At 39.2% G+C, this 21,933-nt stretch overlaps 2 protein-coding genes across 5 annotated transcripts in view; both read right to left on the reverse strand.

The window, feature by feature from the left end:
• Positions 1-3,710, reverse strand: part of MGAM2 (maltase-glucoamylase 2 (putative)) — a 76,515-nt gene extending 72,805 nt beyond the window's left edge. Inside the window, 2 exon segments of the mRNA XM_057550439.1 lie at positions 1,435-1,514; positions 3,605-3,710. Of these exon segments, the coding sequence (XP_057406422.1) occupies positions 1,435-1,514; positions 3,605-3,710 (186 nt within the window).
• An 8,211-nt stretch (positions 3,711-11,921) lies between these two features.
• MGAM (maltase-glucoamylase) overlaps positions 11,922-21,933 on the reverse strand; it is a 145,270-nt gene continuing 135,258 nt past the window's right edge. For all 4 annotated transcript variants that reach the window (XM_057549689.1, XM_057549688.1, XM_057549687.1 and 1 more), the window contains 5 exons: positions 18,306-18,430; positions 17,095-17,183; positions 15,766-15,815; positions 15,004-15,174; positions 11,922-13,287 (listed from right to left, as the gene is read on the reverse strand). In XM_057549689.1, the coding sequence (XP_057405672.1) occupies positions 13,213-13,287; positions 15,004-15,174; positions 15,766-15,815; positions 17,095-17,183; positions 18,306-18,430 (510 nt within the window). In that variant the 3' untranslated portion in view covers positions 11,922-13,212. The remainder of the gene's footprint in view (positions 13,288-15,003; positions 15,175-15,765; positions 15,816-17,094; positions 17,184-18,305; positions 18,431-21,933) is intronic.

Below are 21,933 nucleotides of genomic sequence, written 5' to 3' on the forward strand. Positions count from 1 at the left end.
GATTTGCATCCAGAATATGTAAATACTACAAAGCAATAAGAAAAATATGAACAGCCCAATAGAAAAAACTGGACAAAAAGAGAAATGGAAAGGACACTTCACAAATACGATTATCCATCTAGCCAATCAGCATATGAAAAGGTGTTTAACTTCATTAGTCATGAGGAACATACAAATTAAAACCACAGAATGTTTATATTGAAAAAGGAGAAAACACCAAGAGTAGATTAGGATGTAGAGCAAATTAACTCATATTTAATGCTAGAGTAAACTGAATGTAAATTAGCACAAATACTTTGAAAGAACTTTTTTGCTATATCACCGAAGATAAACATGTACATACCCTATGAACTGGAAATTTCATTCTTATGTATGATTATTTGCCTAGGATATCACTGTATGCTTAATAACAATAAAAAGAGCTACAAACCATTTTAGAAACAACAGGAAATTTAAGTTGGTCAATTATATAATTAACATAATATAGTATAATATAAATATATAAATATAATATAAAATAAATATAATAAATATAAGATAATCATTAGTAATAAAAGAAGCACCAGTTAGAAAATATAATGAATGGGATGACATAGAAACTATGTATATGAAATATCTAGGAAGAAAAAACTTCATAATGCATATGTAATAAAATGTATATGGAGAGAAACATAAAACAATTGAGAAATATGCATGTATATAAAAAAAGAGTTGAAATTGAGAGACTTTCTATGTTTTTAAGATGGGAAGATTTAAAATTATGTCATTATTACCTATATTTCACCCAAAATTTAATGCAGTCCTAGTTAATATCCCAATAGGATATTATGGGATATAGAGTATAGAATATAGAATAAAGAAATACAATCTAAATATGTACACCTTTATGATAAAGTCATTAAGTCACAACGAAGCAGGGTTCAAATAGTTGATATTCTTGTGGAAGCTACTCAGGTAGAAAACCTATGTCTTTTAGCACATGTTCGTTGGGATGGCTTGCCAATAACATGATTTCAGATGACTCTTGTTATAACAAGTCACTTGAGCTCTACAAGTGACTCAGCCATACATATGTGCTTGATGGCCTCTATTCTCAAGAAATACATAGTCTAGCCCTCAAACATTTAACCTTTCCATGGCTATCCTTGGAATCACACTATGACACATTTAGCAACACTGAGAATTCTCCCTCCACTCTGGACTTTAGACCCCACAGGCCAACACTTTTGTTAGTTTCTCCTCCGCTTCCCTTTACCCCAGGCTGCTTCCCTAACTTCCTTAGTGTTGCTGTTTATTTCATCAGGCAAGAAAGAAAGAACTCCAAACAAATCAGAGGCCCATATCCACTCCATCACCACCTTTTCCCCACTTCACATACTCATTTCTTTTCAATAAAACCCAGCAGACCAACAGCAGGGACCCTTTTCCTCTGACCTCTGTCACCGCCTGGCCAGGGGTGCAGTCTATCCTTTCTGATTCGGGGGTTTCTGGGCACTCCGGAATAAATGAAGTATCTGCACAGAAATTAAAGGACAAAGTTGAAAATTAGTAGTGTAATTACAGTTCCAGGAAGGAAGCAGTTTCAGACTTTCAGCCAATTCTCCAGTCAGTGATCACTAGTAGCTGCGTAGAATGTTTAACACTTCTCCAAGGGTTAAACACATTTACTTTTTGTTGAGTTGTTTTTTTTTTTTTAAATATAATTCACATGCCATAAAATTCACCTGTTTAAAATGTACAATTCAATGGCTTTTAGTATTTTACAAAGTTGTGCAACCAACCACGACCATCTAATTCCAGAACATTTTCATCACCCCAAAAAGAAACACACACCCATTAGTGGTCACTTCCCAGTCCCCTCTTCTCCCAGTGCCTGGTAAACAAGAATCTACTTTCTGTCTCTATGGATTTGCCTATTCTGAACATTTCATATAAACAGAATCATAAAATATGTGGCCTTTCACATCTGGTTTCTTCCACCTGTCATAATGTTTTCAAGGTTCATCCATGTTGCAGCATGTAACTCTACTTTATTCCTTTTCATGGCTGAATCATATTCTATTATATGAATATAACCCTTCTCAAAATCTAGTCATCAGTTAATCTACATTTGGGTTGTTTTCACTTATTGACTATTATACAAAATTCTGCTATGAACATTCACATACAAGTTTATGTGTGAACATACATTTTAAATTCTCTTGATTATATAGGTAGAAGTGGAATTGCTAAGTAATATAGTTAACTTTAACTTTTTGAGGAACTGTCAAATTCTTTTCCAAAGTGGCTGCACTATTTTACATTCCAACCAGCAGTGGATGAGGGTTCCAATTTCTTCACATCCTCAACAACACTTGTTATTGTCTGTCTTTTTTTATTATAGACAGTTTAGTTGGTGTGAAGGGTATTTCGTTTTGACTTGCATTTCCCAAATAACTGATGATATTGACTAGTTTTTTATTGGCCATTTGTAGACCTTCCATGAAGAAATGTCTGTTAAATTCTTTGCTCATTTTAGAAATTTGATTATTTTTCTTCTAATTTTGAATTGCAGGATTTCTTTATGTATTCTGGATTCCAGACCATTATTAGACATGTCATCTGCAAATATGTTCTCCCATTCAGTGGGTTGTCTTTTTGTTTCCATGATAGGGTCCTTTGAAACACAAATTTTTTGATTTTTAAGTCCAATTTGCCTATTTTTTTTTTTTGGTTGCTATGCTTTTTTGAGTGTCATATCAAAGAAACTGTTGCCTAATCCAAGTCACAAATATTTATACCTATTTTTTTTCTTAAAGTTTTACAGTTTTGGCTCTTACATTTTGACCTGTGATCCATTTTGAGCTGTATTTTTCATATCATCTTACAGAGTCATAGTAATGTTCCTAGAAAGTGCCTTAATGTTTACTGTGAAGAGTGGTGAAAACAGATTGAGTAGGTAGGGTTCTGCTCTGGGTACAGTTTCTTTTCACTGCATGCTAAATCTACATTTATAAAGTGAGTTTATCAAGCAAAATAAACCTCAAATTCATTTTAAGAATATATTTTTGTACTGCATATATTATTATCTAGAGTATAAAGTGTGCATGAAGGAGAAGACATTCTGTTTGATGTTTCTGTGAGAGAAGAGTTTCAAAAGTATCTATGAAGAAATCACAGCTATTTAATCAGAATATGGGCTGGAGGTTAATTGTAATTGACATATTTAGGTCAAGTTAATCAGTCCTTAACTCCCCTGTAACCCAATTTCCTTTTCCATAATGTAAAGTGACTGGGCACCATTACTATTCTTTCTTCTTGAAGATTCTATTATGACATGACTCTAGGTTGAAGAACAGGCTTCTGATGAGCCTAATTTTGCATCTTGTTAAAATTGCATCAAATGGGACTTGTGAAACCTCGAATATCACTAGCATTCAAGGTTTAGTTGCAGAAAAAGAACACACCATTTGGAAATTTATTTAAATTAATTGTGGATGTATATTTTGAATAATGCAATGTGGTGGCATGCTGAAGAATGAAGAAATAAAAGGATGTCTTTGGCATCCAGAGGGGACTTCTGTTCCAATCCTTCCAATCCAGCAGCCACAAGCATCTCCCTTACCTGAAGGGCTCTCCAACACAAAAAGCAGCAAGAGGATATCTACGGCCAATACAATTAGGATGAAGATGATCAGAAGGAATTCCAATACACTAAGCTTCCTCGACATCTAGATGGACACAGATAACAGGATTGAAGTATGCCACAAAACCCCACCAATCCAGAAGAACAGACAGGCATCCTCATTAGGATGTGAACTCCTTTGCAAGATGAGCTGATTATCAGCTTTACGCTTTACGTAATCCGGAGAGTATTTGTTTTCACTCATCACAGTGTCTCCGATTAACTTTAGTCAGTGCATCCAACACCTGCAGGACTCTTGCCCTTTTTGTCGGCAGAGGGATTGAGTATTGTCTAAGGAAAAATATATCAGACATAAAGAACTGAAGGGAGGAAGGGAGGAATGGAATTGAGCATGGGAGAAAGAGAGATGAGGGGTTGAGGTGGCTCACAAAGCACTTCTAGATGCCACTTTGATCTTCACACCCTCCTTGGGCAGAGACAGGAAGGTCCACTCAGGGAGGGGAAAAGTAGCAAAACCTGAATCCAGGTCTTCTTATTCCAATTCCCATGCCATGATGCTGAGGTGTTTAACTGTTTAGAGCTCACTAATCCTTTTAAGAATCTGGTAACAAAAATGAACCTAATCCTGATCTTCAACATCATGCTTCCTTGTATGTTCACAGCACACAAATCCATATACATTTAGTGGCTCACAGTAGCTCTAAAGATCAGGCCTAGACCCAAGTTTCAAAATATTTGGTACTTTGGAGGGTGTGAACTGAACTGGGAATTGAAGAACTTCAATTCTTGCCCTAGTTTTATATTGACTGATGGGTATTTCAACAATTTGGATGTGTGTTTCCTAATCTACAAAATGAGGTCAGATTCTGGAGGTATTCATTTTTCCACTCTAATTATAATATATATATATATATATATATATATATATATATATATATATATATACACACACATATACATATATGCCTCACAATTCTGTGACAGCCCTGAACTTTAGCGACTCGTCACCACTCCATTCCCATCATCCCCATACATTGGCTATTCCCTGGAATTTATCATCCCCCAGAATTGTTCCACTTCTGAACTTTTAACCTCTACCTCCTGTTTACTGGTCAGATATATAATATATATATACACATATATACATATAGGTATAGGTATATATATATATATATATATATATATATATATATATATATATTACTGGTCAGAAGCTCCTGCTTTTTAACTTCTCATTGTATCGTTTCCTTATTCTCTGATCACATTAAAGCTTCTGTTCTCTTTCATTTCCTTTTCATCTCTTAGCCCCTCCTGGCTTTCACCCCTAACTGACCTAAGACCTCAATATCTATTATTGCTGTCATCTCCCTTGCTCCCTTATCTGCTATACCGAACCATCCATCCAAATATCTGCCCTCTGGGTTTATGCACTTGGCCCAATGTAAATGCCTGAGTTTATAATCTCCCAAACATCCTGGGCCTGCAGGCTGACAATCTTGCCAGCTCCTCTCATTTTTCACAGCAGAAATTTCAAACACTGATCCTTCTTTTCAAGCCCCCACCTCTGTCACCTGCACTCTTACTCCAGCCAATATTATCTCCAACATCACAGACAAGTATTTTGCAGAAACTGTTTCATCCTCCTACTTCTCAACCCAAGCTTCTCTATAAAAATTATCCATATTTAGATAAGTTCTAATTTTTTCCCCTCTCTTCTCAATGAAAGAGTTTTCCCTCTTCTTGTCTAAGTATAATCCTAGTGTCTATTCTCTAGATTTCAAAGCCTTTGAATTTCTCAAAAATCTTATTCCACCAAATATCCTTCTTCTCTCTTGCATGATCAACCTCTCCCTTTGAATTTGCTCTTTCACCCAAATCACCCTAAACTCTGTTGATGACTTTGTATTCTTCTCTAGACCATTATAATTTTCTTTTTCCTTTCTTGGTAACTTTCCAAAAAGATAATTCCACACTGTCTGCATTACCTTCCTCACCTATTACTGGCATGGATTCTGTTTCCTGCATTCCACTTAAACTGCTCCTGCCGAGGTCACAAGTGGTTTAGCTGCTGAATACGATGAGCACTGGCTTAGTGATAGCCCTATCAACCACTCCCTCCTCTTTAAAATTCTGGTTTGTATCGTTTGCTATCATTCGATCTTAATTTTCCACCTACTTTTCTGGCTCCTCTTCAACTTTCTTTGTAGTCTCCTATTTCGTGGAATGTTGACATTCCTTGTATTTCATCCCAGGTCCACTGCTCACTCTCCTTTAGCCATCTCCACCACTCATATGACTTCATATAATATCTGAGGACAATCCAACCTGTATTTCTAGCTCATAGATTTGGATTCATATATTCAACCGCTTATTAGATATCTCCCTTGGATTTCCCACAGACTTAACCAAATTCAACCTGTTTCAACATGAAATCATCTCTCCCCATAACTCGATCCCAGCTTCTACCAATTGTGCCAAATTGGCTCCTTCTCAAATAATTAATACCTTGAGGAACAGAATCACAATTTCTTCAAAAACCTAGGTATCTTTTTTGACTCTTCTCCTGTTAGTTCTCACAGCCAGCTACAAGTTCAGTCAGATACTTTACCAATATCTTCCAAATTTGTTCCTTCCTCTCCATTCCTACTGGAAATGCTTTAGTCAGGCCATCATTTCTAGCCTGAACTGTCACCACAGCTTCCCCACTGGCCCTCTGCTTCCATTCTTCCTGTTCCTGAAATCCACTGCACATTGCAGCAGGATTGATCTTTCTACAGCACGAACAAGATCATTTCATTCTCTTATATTCTAGTCTTCGGTGGTTCTCCAGACAGAACATAAACTCTTTAGCTGTGTAACCAAAGGTCATCATGACACCTCCCATGCCCAGCTGCTCAGCCTCTTCTCCCTCTGGGTTTCAGCTGTACCAAACCAACAATTATGCAGTGACAATCTATAAACTGATAGGGACAAAGAATTTTCTCTCTCTTTTTTTAACTTTGCCTTTCCTTTAATTTTCCATTCCCTGCACCCCTGCTCTGCTCAACACCAGCCCAATGTCATGACCATTTCTACAAGCACTTTCATATGTGTATAGCTTCACTTTTCAACTGAGGCTGCCTTTAGGTTAATATTTAATAAGCCAAGAAAAGAAGCACCTTAATTGTGAAATGGGGGTGAGGAGCAAAGATCTACAGCCAATTTGCCAACATGGAGTTTAGGATTGGGGTTTGGCATTGAAGTTGGAGTTTATTAACTATTCTTTCCTATTTGCCTAAATCTATCAGGTGTCTCTCCACTGGCCTAAATTATCCAAAAGTTTAATCCCCAGAAGATACATCTCATATGATTGTTTCCATAAAATCCCTGTATCAAGGTTGATCAGGCAGATGTCATGATTCACATTTTATAAATGAATGTTAAGGAATTTTGTCTAACCACGGTTAGTCATGGAACTGAGGCAAAAACTGAGACGCCCTCCTTCTTAAATTAGTACTTCGGAATAAAGACACAGACCTACTAGAGAATGGACTTGAGGATATGGGGAGGGGGAAGGGTAAGCTGTGACAAAGTGAGAGAGTGGCATGGACATATATACACTACCAAACGTAAAATAGATAGCTAGTGGGAAGCAGCCACATAGCACAGGGAGATCAGCTCGGTGCTTTGTGACCACCTAGAGAGGTGGGATAGGGAGGGTGGGAGGGAGGGAGATGCAAGAGGGAAGAGATATGGGAACATACGTATATGTATAACTGATTCACTTTGTTATAAAGCAGAAACTAACACACCATTGTAAAGCAATTATACTCCAATAAAGATGTTAAAAAATAAAAAATAAATTGGTACTTGAATATTCTCACTCTCTCCACCATGTCTCCTAGACTCAAGAGCTTAGAGACCTAGAGACTAACTCTCCGATGCTGGAATTTCAGGCAGTAAAAGCGACCTGAGGGACCCACTCTGTATGCTCGCAGTACCTGGCTAGTTTCTTGTACCTGCAGCCCATGACTCACTACCACAGTAAACACACTGTCCATCAGTTAGCCTCCTCCTCCAAATACTCTCTCTCTCCATGGGGAGACATTTCTCTCCAGCCTCTACAAACCAAAAGTAAGCACCTCTTCCATAGCTCCTTAATCCTCTTGGGGAAGCAGGTTCAGCACCTGGAACTCCAGATGTTCAGGACACTCCACGGACAACCCCGGGCATTTTCCTGCCATTGGAACTATTGTCATCCACGCAGAGGGTAGGAGTGCGGATTACTGAAGGTAGAAAGTCTTCCCTACTTAGAAACCCTCCCTGCCCAAAGCTGCTTTTCTGTGTCAAACAAAATTTTAGCATAATGAAAATCCTGGTTATTATTCAAAAACCTTAAGGACTGGATAACCATCTCCCTCTCTGCCAAGAGACAAGTTCACCTTTCTCCCAACCCATGCCACATTCAGCTAGCTACCAGAAGAAGCCCATCTGTTTATTCTTTCCTTGGTTTCTCTCCTTGGGAAAGGAACATTGCACTTGAGACCCTCCCCACCCCCCACCCCCCCACACACACCCCTCTCCTCTCCGGTCAGCTCGTGCCTCCATGCACTATCTCATCCCCACTCCTCAACGTGGAAAGGGAACAAGAATCAGGTTCAGGTCCAGAAACACAGTACAGGTTGTCCAGATCACTGAGCAGAGGAGACAGAGGCATTTACAAGAAGAAAGGGACACTCCTTGTTCAGAGAACCATGCACATGGGGAAAAGTACTCACCTCATAGCCGTGTCTTTTTATGTGCTGTGTCTGTCCTTTGCTGGTTCTGGAGGACCACTGAGCAGAGGTAACTGGGTGGATGTAGTCAGCTTCTGCCAGGGTTGATTTATTGCCCTACAAAGTGGGTGGCAATTGGAGGAGAGGAGCGCAGTTTCCAAAAGACCAGAAAAGGGCCCTTACTTTCCTAGTGGCATGAGGAAAGCTCCATTTGCTAATAAAAGGGGAAGGTGGGGTTTTGTCTAATAGTTGTGCCTTTTCTGTGTTCCTGTTCATACCTGATTACTTTGCTTGTCACACTGTATTATACTTGCTTGTCTGTCCATGTAGCCTAAAGAGCTCAAGAGCCAGGGTCTTAGCCATTTTCTTCACCTCTGTATCTCCTGTGCTTAGTACTCGACCCAATGTCCATTGATGTTTTTAAATACATAGCTTTGTTGAATAAGTAAGTGAAAGAATGAGTAATGCTTGGTTCATCACACTGTTTCTTTCTCCATTTTTATTTCCCCAAGTTCTCTTGGTATAACTCAGCTTTTCATTAATTCAAATAAGCATCCCCACCAAGTATCCTAATAAGAGAAACACCATTAAAATGGAAATTGTATTATCTTAAAGTGGGAAGACACCTCTACTGGATATTTGTCATGCTTTCTGACTGCTCAGCATCTTCCCACCTTGAGAATTCCGCCTCTCCAAGGAAGAGGCTAGACATTCTCTTTCACAGTCTTCCTTTTAGCCAAGGTAGAGGCAAGGAGCCTGGGCATGGCCAATGAGATATGCCTGAGATCCGGAAGAAAGCGGAGGGAAGGAGGAAGTGCCACGTGGATTCCAGGACATTGGAGGGGCATCATTTCAGAGGCAGCAGGAACAGGGGACCAAGTAGCATCCTATGCTCAGTATTGGGGTGCAAGTTGCCAGACATGCACTAATGGAAGTGGCAAATAGAGTATCCCACTGGGTAATCATGTCTGGTCCCTGACCACGTAGCTTACAAACCTGATGCTCTTGCCCTCCTGGAGCTTCAGTGAGTCACTAATATCTTTTTTAAAAAATTGTTTCTTCTTAACCTAGCTAAAGTAGGGTTTTCTAATTGAAATATAATTTGCATACCATGACATTCATCCTTTTAAAGTGTACAGTTCCGTGGTTTTTAGTATATTCACAAAGTTGCGCAATCATCACCACTATCTAATTCCAGAACATTTGCATCCCAAAAGAAGCCGTGTGCTTGCCTCTCCTGTGTTCCTACAACTACTAATCTACTTTCTGTTTTGATGGATTTGCCTATTCTGAATATTTCATGTAAGTGGAATCATACAGTACGTGGCCATTTGTGTCTGGCTTCTTTCACTTAGTGTAATGTTTTCAAAGTTTATTCATGTTGTTGCAGGTATCAGGTACCTGCAGGTATCAGTCTATTATTTCTTTTTATGGCTGGATGATATCAATTGTATTGATATATCACATTTTGTTTATCCACTCATCAGTTGATGGTATATTTGGGTTGGTTACACTTTTTAGCTATTATGAGCAATGTTGCTATGAAAATGTATGTACAAGCTTTTGTGTGGACATATATTTTAAATTCTCTTGGGGATATACTTAGGAGTGGAATTTATGGGTCATATGGTAACTCTAGCTTTAACTTTTTGAAGAACTGCAGAACTGTTTTCCAAAGCAGTGGCAACATTTTACCTTCCCATCAGCAATATATGAAGGTACACAGTATATGTAGGATATTGCATATTCTATACATAGCAATATATGAGGGTATGCCATCTTTTGATGGCATCTAAGTAATATAGTACCCATAGTAGTCCATGTTTGCTTCCAATGTTCAGTGCATGGCCAGTATACACACACACACACACACACACACACACACACGCACAGAAACTTGGTTTCTGCCTCTATAAACTCCTAGAATGACATAGACACCGTATCTTTTGCTTTAGTACAAGAGAGCCTTTGTTAAAAGGGAAAATGCACCTGGATCTCATTTCAAATTGGGACAATACGTTGGCAAAAGATCAAGAAAGGAGATTTATTGTTACACAAATCTTTCTATTCTTTGTGTGATAGTTTACTCTTAACTCCCCACACCCTGTGTGCACTTGTGACATCATTCACATTAAATGCTAACTGACAATCCCAGCTATAATCTGTTTCCTAAAGTGCAGAAAACAGCTGGCTTCACCATCCCTTCTTGTTAACCAGCAACTGGAAGATATTAGGTCACATGCTTGTGCTGACCAATGAAAAAGTAACAGAGACATTTTGAAGGGAAGAGACAAGCTTGTGAGCCAGTATCTTCCCATTTTTTATTAGTGAGAAGGAACAGTGAAGTTAGCTATTGGCAGAACATTGTAAATCAACTATACGTCGATTAAAAAAATAAAGTGTAAAAAAAAAATTGTAGATATCTCAAAATATTGTTTATGCTGCTCATCACACTGACATTACGACATTAGTTCCACTTGCTAGATCTTGTTATTTAATGTGATAATTTTTAAAAACACCTCATGTATTACTGTATTACATTTTTTAAATATTTGCATAACTGTATTTTAATACAATAGGATTCCTTTACAATAGTATGCATTTTACTTTATGCATTTACGAACATCATTCTTAGGAGGGGTTCCACAGTTGCCACTAGACTGTCCGTAGGGCCCCTGACACTACAAACGTTGCAAACCCTTTCATGCTTCACTCAGAGACTTGGCAATCAGGATTCTCTAGTCAGAAATCTTCTCCTTGAGCATTCTGTAGCAACCAGAGCCAACTTCTAGCAATATGTCCTTGATGATAACATATTTCTCATATATCAAGTAAATAATTCTTTCCTGCTGGTAGCCTTCCTGGGTTTATCAAAGGATAGCTGACAAGTTTCCCATCTTTTTGATCAAGGGATCCCTGTGGTTGTTTTTCCATGTTTCACTAGTTGCCTAGTTAGTGCAACCTCTCATCCAAAAGCCTCTTATTTTGATAATTAGAATACTAAGCTAACTTACCTATATTATTTTTATGTAGCCTTATGGAGGCACTGACACATGAGTAAACAAGTAGAATCTGACTCCCTGGTATAAGAAAGAAAGAGAGAAAGGAAGAAAGGAAGGAAGGAAGGAGGGAAGGAAGGAAGGGAGGGAGGGAGGGAGGAAGGAAGGGAGAGAAAGAAAGAGAGAGAAAGAAAGAAAGAGAGAGAGAGGGAGGGAGAGAAAGAAAGAAAGAGAGGGAGAGAGAGAGGGAGGGAGGGAGGGAGGGAGGGAGGAAGGAAGGAAGGGAGGAGAAAGGGAGGGGGGATAAATTAGAAGTATGGGATCAACCCATACACACTACTATATATAAAATAGATAAGCAACAAGGATTTACTGTATAACACAGGAAACAATATTCAATATCTTATAATAACCTATAATGGAAAGTAAACTGAAAAAATTATATATATACACATATATATATAAAACTGAATCACTTCGCTGTATACCTGAAACTAACACAAAATTGTAAATCAACTATACTTCAATAAAAAAAGGGAAAGATAGAAAAAGACGTAGGAAAGTAAACACATTCATCTCTAATACACTCATTTTCAAGTAATACTAAAAGTAAATATCCCTGTTGAACATTAGTATATAATTTCTTTATCCCAAAATCTAACCATCTAGTGTTTTAACCAATAATGTTGCAAATTCTGTTTTTGCCAGAGTTACGTTACCAAGTATAGTAACTTCTATGATGATTAAAAAAACAACAAACATCCAAGCACACTCTCCCACAAACCTAAATCTAAGAAAAACCCATGCCAGAGGCATAAGAAAAAGGGTGAATAACCATAAATCTGATCATTTGTTTGGTGGATTAGCCTGCAGGAACTCTGATTCTGAAGAGAACAAGACCAATTCACAAGAGTTTGCTGAATAAAAAGAAGTTTTAATGCCTAAGTGAGATTACCCACAGTCAAATTACCACAAAATTCAAAACCTTTCGTAAATCTGCTTGCCTATTTTTAGTTGGCACATGAGTTGCATGCATTTGTGTGAACTGTGGTTATATACATTAGGCACAGAGCAGAGAAATAAGATTTACACATTTCAAAGCACACCACAGCAAAAATAAGTTATTTTTTACATTCAAATTCCTTCCTTCAACTTTGCCTGCTTAAATCTCACCCCAGCCCTATTCCCATAGGCTAAGGATTTCCCCTAGCCCCTCCTCTTGTTTTCAAATGAGCTAGCTCTTCCTTTTTCCTTCCCATGAGGCTACTATTCCTAATATTTGTATGTTATCTTCTTACTTGTCATGGTCACTTTTATCCTCATCATCTGTTCTCTCTCATCTTTCCTGCTTACCTTCCCTGCGTTTGCCTTTTCTTCCCCTTATATCATGCTCTCAGCAAATTATCCCATCTCCCTATAACTATCTGGCAGATGTTCTTTCTGGATACTTTCTTGAGGCGCTAGTTAGCTCTAGGATCCGAACTATCCTGGAAAGCTGTAGCTTGTATATTTAGCAAGAGTGGGCCCATCCCCTAATCACACACACATATACACGCACACATGCTTCATCATGGACCCAGTGCGTCTTCAGTATATGTATGATTAGCCATCAGTACCATACTAATCACAGAGAGACATCAAGGTAACCCACAGTTTTCCACACCTCCCTACTGCCTATAGCACAGGGCTAAAACACAGACAGAACATAAAACAAAACCAAGAAAATATTTTAGCTGTACTGGGCATGAACCGATTGGCAACACACAATAATTTTATGAGCATGAAGTATAAGTAGTATTAAAGCCATTCGTAGTTAGGATCTTGCTCTAAAAATTCACAGTGCTCTCCATGTCAATGAAGTGAAATTATGTAAGCTGAGGTTTCTGCTGGTCACATCAATGTTTAACACCTGTTGGGAACCAAAGAAAAAGCATTGGGCAACTGGTGATTGAAGTTTCCTACAGTCAAACAAATCAGATACAAGCCAGTGGTCCATATACACTTTCACAAGTCATTGCCTAGCTTCCAGACTGCCCTAAGATTTTCAGGTGAGAAGGGTGTTTCTTAATCCCTTAGAGTATAAAAATCATTCAGTATGTAGGGAAAAGACGACAAGACCCTAAATAATGAAATACACAACCACTGCAGAGAAACAACTGCGCAAATTGGAGAAAATGTCCTCGGAGCCCTCCTTTTATTTCCTGCTTCTCCTCTTCCCTTATGGCGCCTTGATGATTGCCCAGTAAGAGTCCGATATTTCAGTGTTTTTTTCTAGGCAAATACTTTCCATAAAGTTTCACTGCATGTGCAGTAGTTAGCTTGTTTGTCAGCAACAAAATTGGGCAACATCCTTTGTAAGCTCTTGGTTGAGTTGGGGAAGTTGGTTGACAAGAAAACCACAAAAATGAGGAAACAAATAAGAAATACAAACTGAAGGAAAACTTTCATTTCAGGCTTCGTAATGAGGAAGGATTATGAAAAAAGAAAGTTCTGAAAAAAGCAAGAAGTAAGCACGCAAGAAAAGAGCCCATTTACCATGAGGCTAGGTACCGGAACCACAACTCTGCATTAAATCCAAGGTGCAGGTTTTTCACATACTTAACGTTCATGAAATCAGAATGTGTCTTACAATCAACAGGCTTGGAATTACTGTGAACAAGTAGCCCTCCTGACAACTGTTTGTACACGTGTGAACTTCATTGCTACTACTGGTGTTATGAATGGATGGACTGTAAACCACTTAAGAATTATTTTAGAAAGGAATATGAATCTTGGCTGACAGTAAAATCAAAAAACATGCTACGATGAAAACTTGTATAAAGGATCTTAGTGGCTTTGGAGTAAACTGCATAGACAGCACTGAAAGAATTTTTATGAAATGATGTATCACCAACACCTCTGATAGTTCAGAGGAAATATCTTAACCAATTCGGGCCACATATTTTTCTTCTAAATAATAATAAATCAAATAAAATAATTTAAAATATTTACCTAGAAATTTAAATAATAAAAGAAAAACTTAAATGATATAAAACGGTTAAGATATTTCTAATATTTCTTCACATTCAGAGTTTCCTTCTCCTAAATTACCTTGATGCAGATTTATCAATGTCTATGTATCTCCACCCAACATTTTCCTCTGTAGTATCATAGTAAAATGATAAAAATCTTTGGTTAAAGAAATTTTGTAAAGCTTTCTATATTTTTAAACTAGAAGTTTTAAGTGATAGGAAAGCATAGAATCATACTTCTGTAAGACTTTTTCTTTCTTTGTGGCATGGGAAATAAAGGAGCAAATTTTAACTGATGGTGTCTTATAATTGATGAAATATGGTAGTGCAAGCTGTTTGAGAAGTAGATATCTGAGGCAAAGACAAAGTTTTACATAGGTTTGCAGACAAGAAGACATACATGACAAGTAAGGATCCAGACCATCAATTCCAAATGATGATAAACCCTGAATTTTCCCTTCATCTCTGTGCTGTCCGCTCTGACACACGGAACACAGAGGGATTCGGGAAGGGCTTTGCAGGAGAGGGTATCATCTCGAAGGGAAGCAGGACGGAACTGCCCTAGGTAGCTCAGGGTTGGGAAATACCATCTGGACTTTTCACTGGTCACAAACCTGTGTTGTAGAGTTGTAGGAGAAGGTGGGTGTTATAACCACGCCGCTCACAGAGATGCTGACACTGGAAACGGAGACACTGCCCACTCCCCAGATCTCAATGTAGCCCAGTTTCAAAGGGTTTGTATCGCTGATGTATTTGTTGAAAATTACATGACTGTGCATCGTATTCTGTCAATTGGGATAAAAGAAACCAGAGGGGGAAAAAATAGCAAAATTTGTTCAAATTTTTCACAACCTCTTTTTAGGCACAAATGTAGACCATGAAGTAAGATAACTTAAGAGCCCCCCCTTGTGACCTTGGATAGTGAGACCATGATTTTAGCATTCTATCTCCTATTGCCAACTACCATCCAAATTGGCATTGGTTAAGCACTGGCAGGGTCTCTAGAATCACACCAACTCTAAGAAGACAAAGAATCTCAGCTATCAGGAACCTTATATTCCACATGTGGAGAAGTCACAAAATATGCTCACCATTCCAAGGCGACATAGGAATAAGGGCTACAAAACATCGAAACAGCCTGTCCACCCGTGCTTGGTGAATTGGAATAAGCTACTGATGAAATATGAATGGGCTTAATCACAGAAAACTTCCGGGGAGCATATTATATCTCTATCTGAAGTCTAGAGGATAGGGCAGTTGCAAACTAGTAAGATGAACAGTGAAGGAATTCTAGGTGGATTTATGTCATGATTCCCAGCATCTTAGCAAGCTAGTAGAACTCTATATTCTCCCTTCACAGGCCCAGTCACACTCACCTGGCTGACAGAAAAGTGGGCCAGGTAGTAGAGTCCTTTCCCATAGGTATCTGCAAACAAAGAACAAAGTAAGCATGATCTGGAACATGCTCTAGAGTTCTAATTGCTTACCTGTCTTGATTGAGAAAGTAGGGATGATTTTTGTTTGGGTTTTTTATCTTATTTTTCTTCTTTACAGAGTTCCGTTTTGGGAGATTTAGTCAGACTCTGGCTCCAACCTCAGTTTACACAAAATGTTTGAAATGAGTGTCTAAGAGAGTCGCCTCATATAGTATAGTTTTCTAACACCACACTTAGTCCACTTCTCTTTCTTGTGGCCTGTGATTCCCAACATCTTGGCAGTCACCTCAGAATCTCCAGATTCCTCCTGCTAGAGACACACACATCTGCACACACAACCACATCACAAACACCAAGACTGGTGTATAACTGGTCAGTTTATCTTGAGAGGTTTTAGGCAATTTTTTAAATGCCATCTCCAGAGAATAGACTTCTTTGTCCTTTATCCTTAATTTATGCCGCAGGTCCAAGGAGAACATCCTTAAAGGTGGACTAGCCAGAGCTTTGTTACAGGTACTCCCGCCCCACACCCTACCTCGGTGGCTTTCTCACTCTTCCCCATACACTTGCCTCTTTCTAAGTTGCTGATCACTTGGTCAGAAGGCATTGGCTATCCTCTAGAGCTGTGCTGTCTGAGATAGTAGCCACTAGCCAAACGTAGCTATTTAAATTTAAATTAATTACAATTAAATAAAATTTAAACTCCAGTTGCTCAGATGCACTTGTCATGTTTCAAGTGCTCAATAGCCACATATGCCTACTTGCTAGCATATTGGACAACACAGATATAGAACATTTCCATCACTGCAGAAAGTTCTATTGGATATCACTGGGCCTAGAAATTACTAATGGTACTTGAGACATCCTCCTGAGAGGTTACTAATTCCTGTAAACTCCTAATGGAAAATTCCCCCCAATAAATAGCATAGTTGATAGAGGCATTGCCTCTCTTACTGGGACATGTAATTAGGGAATGTGCCCTTGAACATAAACCATATATGGAAGTATAGCTCAGTTGGCTACAAAGAAACTCTCCCTACGGCTCCTATACTGCTGTTTTCCACAGTGGATTAGGACAGCTGGATAACGGTGAGAGATTCAGAGTTAAGCTTCATATGCATGAGGCACAAGGATCATGTATCATACACTTAAAAGTAACAGATGTGCACGACTGTCTTAACACAGAAAAGGAAACAGCAGCCCTATAAGATATCCAGGAACCTAGCCAGTGGTATTGACATGAATGAATCCGAGGTGGCCCTTACTCACCAATGCTTTGCCCATCATCCCAGAAGAGCCAACCTTCAGCAGTCCCCTCATCATCCAAGGCAACCTTGAAGCCTGTGAATTTCTGACGGCTGCAGTGACGGAGCAAAGAGACATTGGGTAAAAACAAAGCCACAGCCACAAACCAAGCGTTTTCATAAAAACATAAAGGAAGTGCTTCATGATATAAAGACTGGGTACTGGGATTCCGGAGACTTGGGATCTAGTTCTAGTTCTGTCTCCATAAGCTCTATGACTTCATGTCAGGAATGAATGAATGAATCAAAGGGAATTTCCCTTTAAGGCTGTATAAGCTCATAGGAGCTCTACAATCTCTACAAAAAGCTATAATCAAACTCACTGGCTTCCTTCCTTTCTCCACTGTGAGGAAAAGCCTAGTGCTTCAATCTTTCTTCTTTCATGACCTAATGTCCACATGTACAGTGAGTTCTGTTTACAGATGTCCTAAGTTCTTCAGTTTTCAACAGAATTTTTGCAATAAAATGAGTAGGGCTCCAAGAATTTTAGTTTGACATCAGACATACATGGATTTTAGTCCCTGCTCAACTCCTCACTAACTGTGTGACTCTGAGTTAATCACTTAGCCTCCTGAAGCCTCTCTTTGCTCATCTGAGAAATGGGGATGATAACAGTACTTACACCATAGGGCTTATTTTTCCTTTTGTTAGGAAAAACAGATAATCTCCAAATAGAAATCTCCATATTAGTACAGTTCTAGGCACAGAGCAAGCATTCACCTGCTGTCAGCTATTATCAATTATTATATAGGTCTAGAATACATAGGCTATATATTAGGTCTAGAATTTTTAAATCTTGCATGTAAGGGATCTCAGCCTCAGTTGCCATATGGCTTACACAATTTTTCAGCAGTAATTTTCTTAGCAAAGAGTCAATTATGATCCAGTCTTTTAAAACTAGCATGAACCATGGTTGCTCCTGTTTGACTTCCACTTCAAATGTCACTAATTAGACCTAATATCACACCCACTTAGATCTAAAATAGCTGTTAATTAAGAATTGTTCAGAGTACAGAATCCAAAAAAGGCTAAAGTACAAACAAGTAAGCAAGCAAACAAACAAAACTGTTTAGTAAAAGTGCTCTGGGGCCTGAGGGTGCGGTTTACAGATTGGTGGGCTTCACCAGGATCTGAGCTGCCTGGCGTGGAAGGGAGAAATGTGGCGCCCTCACTCACCTTAAGTGGGTGTTCTGCGCAGGCTCTTGCCAGGGCAGGATGTAGCCCCCACGGACATGAAGATTAATATGGTCAAGAGGCGCTGGCAAGGACTTCCACTCTCCCCGGGCTTGAATGTCCACACCCTGTGGGCCAGAAGAAGGTGATGGAGAGAACACATCTGCCCGAATGACACATTTACCAGACATCTTGTCCACGCTCGGAAACTGCTGCCTGTTCAGGACCTGTTATCACACTTTTCCACGCTCGCCCAGCTGCTCTATGGGATCTTGAGTTGCTGCCAGGGCATCATGTCAGGATCTCTTGTCTTTGGGGGCTTCTGCTGTACACACCCCATGAGATCACAGCTGCCTCTCACCCTACCCTTACCCCACATCCTGTTTCTGCGTAGGAAGTACTGCTAAAGGAGGCTGAGCGAGCCTTCTTTCTTTCTGTTCGGCTCCTGATTCACTCCCCCAAAGACACGTCCAGACCTTCCCTTTGTTTTGTCCCCACTCCACCTCCGTCTCCCTCCACTGCCCCCCACCCCACCCTCACCAACTTCACTAACACCTTTGACTCCTACTTGACAGAAATAATTAAAGTGAACTGCCTTACTTCACAAATCCTTATCTTTAACTCATTATATCTTCCTTTATGTTTCACATCTTGATCTTGCCTGTGACAGGGAGAAGCATCTCTCACCCCAGGCCATAAACCTCGATTCCTAAGAAACCGTCCTCCCACATGTTCTCAGCCTAGAGCAAGGCTTCTCGAATTCAGCACTGTGGACGTTCTGGGCCAGATAACCCTGTGCTGTGGGCACTGTTCTGTGCTTTCTAGATGTTGTCCAGTGTCCACTAGATGCATCTCCTCCACTTCCCACCACATTGTGACAACCAAAAATGTCTCCAGACACGGCCAATGTCCCCTGATAGGCAGGTCCCTCCTTTTGAGAATCACCACTTTAGAGGTAAGGAGCACAGCTACCATCACATTTCTTCACTTTTGGTCCCCGATGTTTATTTTATGCAGATTCGATCTACATCACATTCACCGGGGTGGACTCTGCTTCGTGCCTGCCTCAGGACCCCAGAGTCCACAGGACTTAATACAAATTCCAGCCCACATCTCTGGGCTTCTTCAGTTTTCTTACTGATATCATGAGAAAACTGAATTATATGCTTTCTAATGACACTTTATTCTAGTATCTTATGAACGCTGGACTTTTCCTCCATTGATTGTCCTACCTTCAAGTGAAATTTGATACACGTAAAACCGTCAGTTACATTTCTACCAAATTCTTTCTCTCAATGTTTTTTTTTTCATTCTACTACACATTGTGGCTAAATATGATATGCTACCTTCTCATGATTTCCTTTCTAGTACCTAATGAGTCACAGGCTTGTTTCCTTTCCTTTAAATAGTTTCTGACCAGGCTAGCCTAAAAAATTCCTGTTAAAATATCCATAAAGACATGACTATAAGATCAAATCTAAAAGCAGCATTATTAAAATAAGAAATGACAACCTAATGTGACTTTGTAAAGGGGAATTTTCATCAACTGCATAGTCACTGAATATGACTGAGAAGCACTGTTTTAAAAATCCAATATATATTCTACCCTGTAAACAAATAAACAAAATGGCCATGAGTGAAGTAGATAAAAACTTTAATTCACACACACTGTCTGCTCTTAATCTACACTAAAGTAGGTAATCAATAAGACAAGTCAGAGTAATTCCATGCCTCTCCCTCTCCCAAACAGTCTACAAGCTATAATGCCCGATATGACAGAAAGGAGAGAGGGATGGATAGAAAACAACTTCATGGCGTGTTCAGTCGCATAGGCATGATGGAGACAGACGAAAGCTCGTCAAAGAGCTATCAACTGCTGATTTTGCAGCTTGAGAGCCTGAGCAGATGAAGATCCAGCCTTGCCAGAAGCACATCAGCCTGTCCTGCCTCAAGGCACCTGCCCCTTCATCAAACAAGCGCAGTCTAAACGCCAAGCAATAAGGATGGCTTGTTGCTTCTGCAGTCGGATGAGCACAGGAGGGACAGTGTGGGATGGGAGTCCACAGCTACTAAGGTGGCAACGGTAGGAGAAGTCATGATCCCTGGGAAGTGGGAACCACAGAGACAGGGAGATAGGAGTCTTACCTTCTTCACCCACCCTTCACTCAGGCATTTGCTCATTTCCAGCTCCACTGGACAAGCAACAGAGAAACTGGGCAGAAGTGGTAGCTCTCAAGACAAGTAGGACTTTCTTGTTTTTCCCTCTCCTGCTTTCTATCTCTTTGCCTTTCTGTTCCGCTTTCTGGGTAATTTCCTAGATTGTACCTTACAATTTCTTTTTAAACAAAATTTTTTAATTCCTGCATCATGCGTTTAATTTCCAAGGATTGCTTTGTGAGTATGCTTTGTTTAAAGCATGTTTTCTTATTTTAAGTATACCTTCTTATCTTCCTGAGGAGATAAAAATTTTCTAGCTAACTTCTTAATAACATATGTGCAGAAAATTATACAAATAGAAAATGCACAGCTCAATAAAGTTTTACCAAGTGAACACACCCATGAAACCACCACCTAAATCAAGAAGTGACTATTACCAGCATCCCAGAAGGCTCTCTCATCCCCTCTCATAATAATCACCACACCAGAGGCGGCAACTATTGTGATTTCTATCACTTTTGCCTGTTTTCGAACTTGTATTTCATAAATGGAATCCTACATTCTTTACTGTCTTGAATCTGGCTATTTGTGCTCAAGATTACGTTTGTGATGTTCATTATCTTTGTTTGTGTAGCAACAGTTTATTATTTTCATTGTCCTATAGTATTCATTTTTAAAAATAGAACATGATCTATTTATCGAGTTCACCATTTATGGACATTTGTCTTATTTCCAGTTTTTTTTGCTATTTTACAAATAGCGCTGCTATGAGACATTCTTGGACTTTTTTGGTGAACATATATACACTTGAGGAATAAATCTATAACACTATCATTTCTTCCCAGATGTACATTGACATAATATATATATAACATAAAGTGATAAAATATGATATACAATATATATTAAACACAATGAAAATTCTAGTACAAGCTTGTTTTTATTTTCTGGATTGACAATATTTTAATGTAATCTGGGAGAAGATATAAAAGTAACAATCATGGGGCTTCCCTGGTGGCACAGTGGTTGAGAGTCTGCCTGCCAATGCAGGGAACACGGGTTCGAGCCCTGGTATGGGAGGATCCCACATGCCGCGGAGCAACTAAGCCCGTGTGCCACAACTACTGAGCCTGCGCGTCTGGAGCTTGTGCTCCGCAACAAGAGAGGCCGCGGTGGCGAGAGGCCCGCGCACCACGATGAAGAGTGGCCCCAGCTCGCCGCAACTGGAGAGAGCCCTCGCACAAAACGAAGACCCAACACAGCCAATAAATAAATAAATAAATAAATAAATAAATAAATAAATAAAAAATAACAATCATATTTCTGAAAAAAGATGATGACACATATATGTTCTGGTATAATGTTATAAGTCATAATCCTAGTTATTACCTTAAAATGTATATCTCAGAAATAACTAATTTTCTTGTCAACTGCATTATTATGAACTTTCATCAAATTTTTAACTGTGGTCACT

The sequence above is a fragment of the Balaenoptera acutorostrata genome, chromosome 7 (assembly GCF_949987535.1).
Source record: "Balaenoptera acutorostrata chromosome 7, mBalAcu1.1, whole genome shotgun sequence".
Classification (NCBI taxonomy): domain Eukaryota; kingdom Metazoa; phylum Chordata; class Mammalia; order Artiodactyla; family Balaenopteridae; genus Balaenoptera; species Balaenoptera acutorostrata.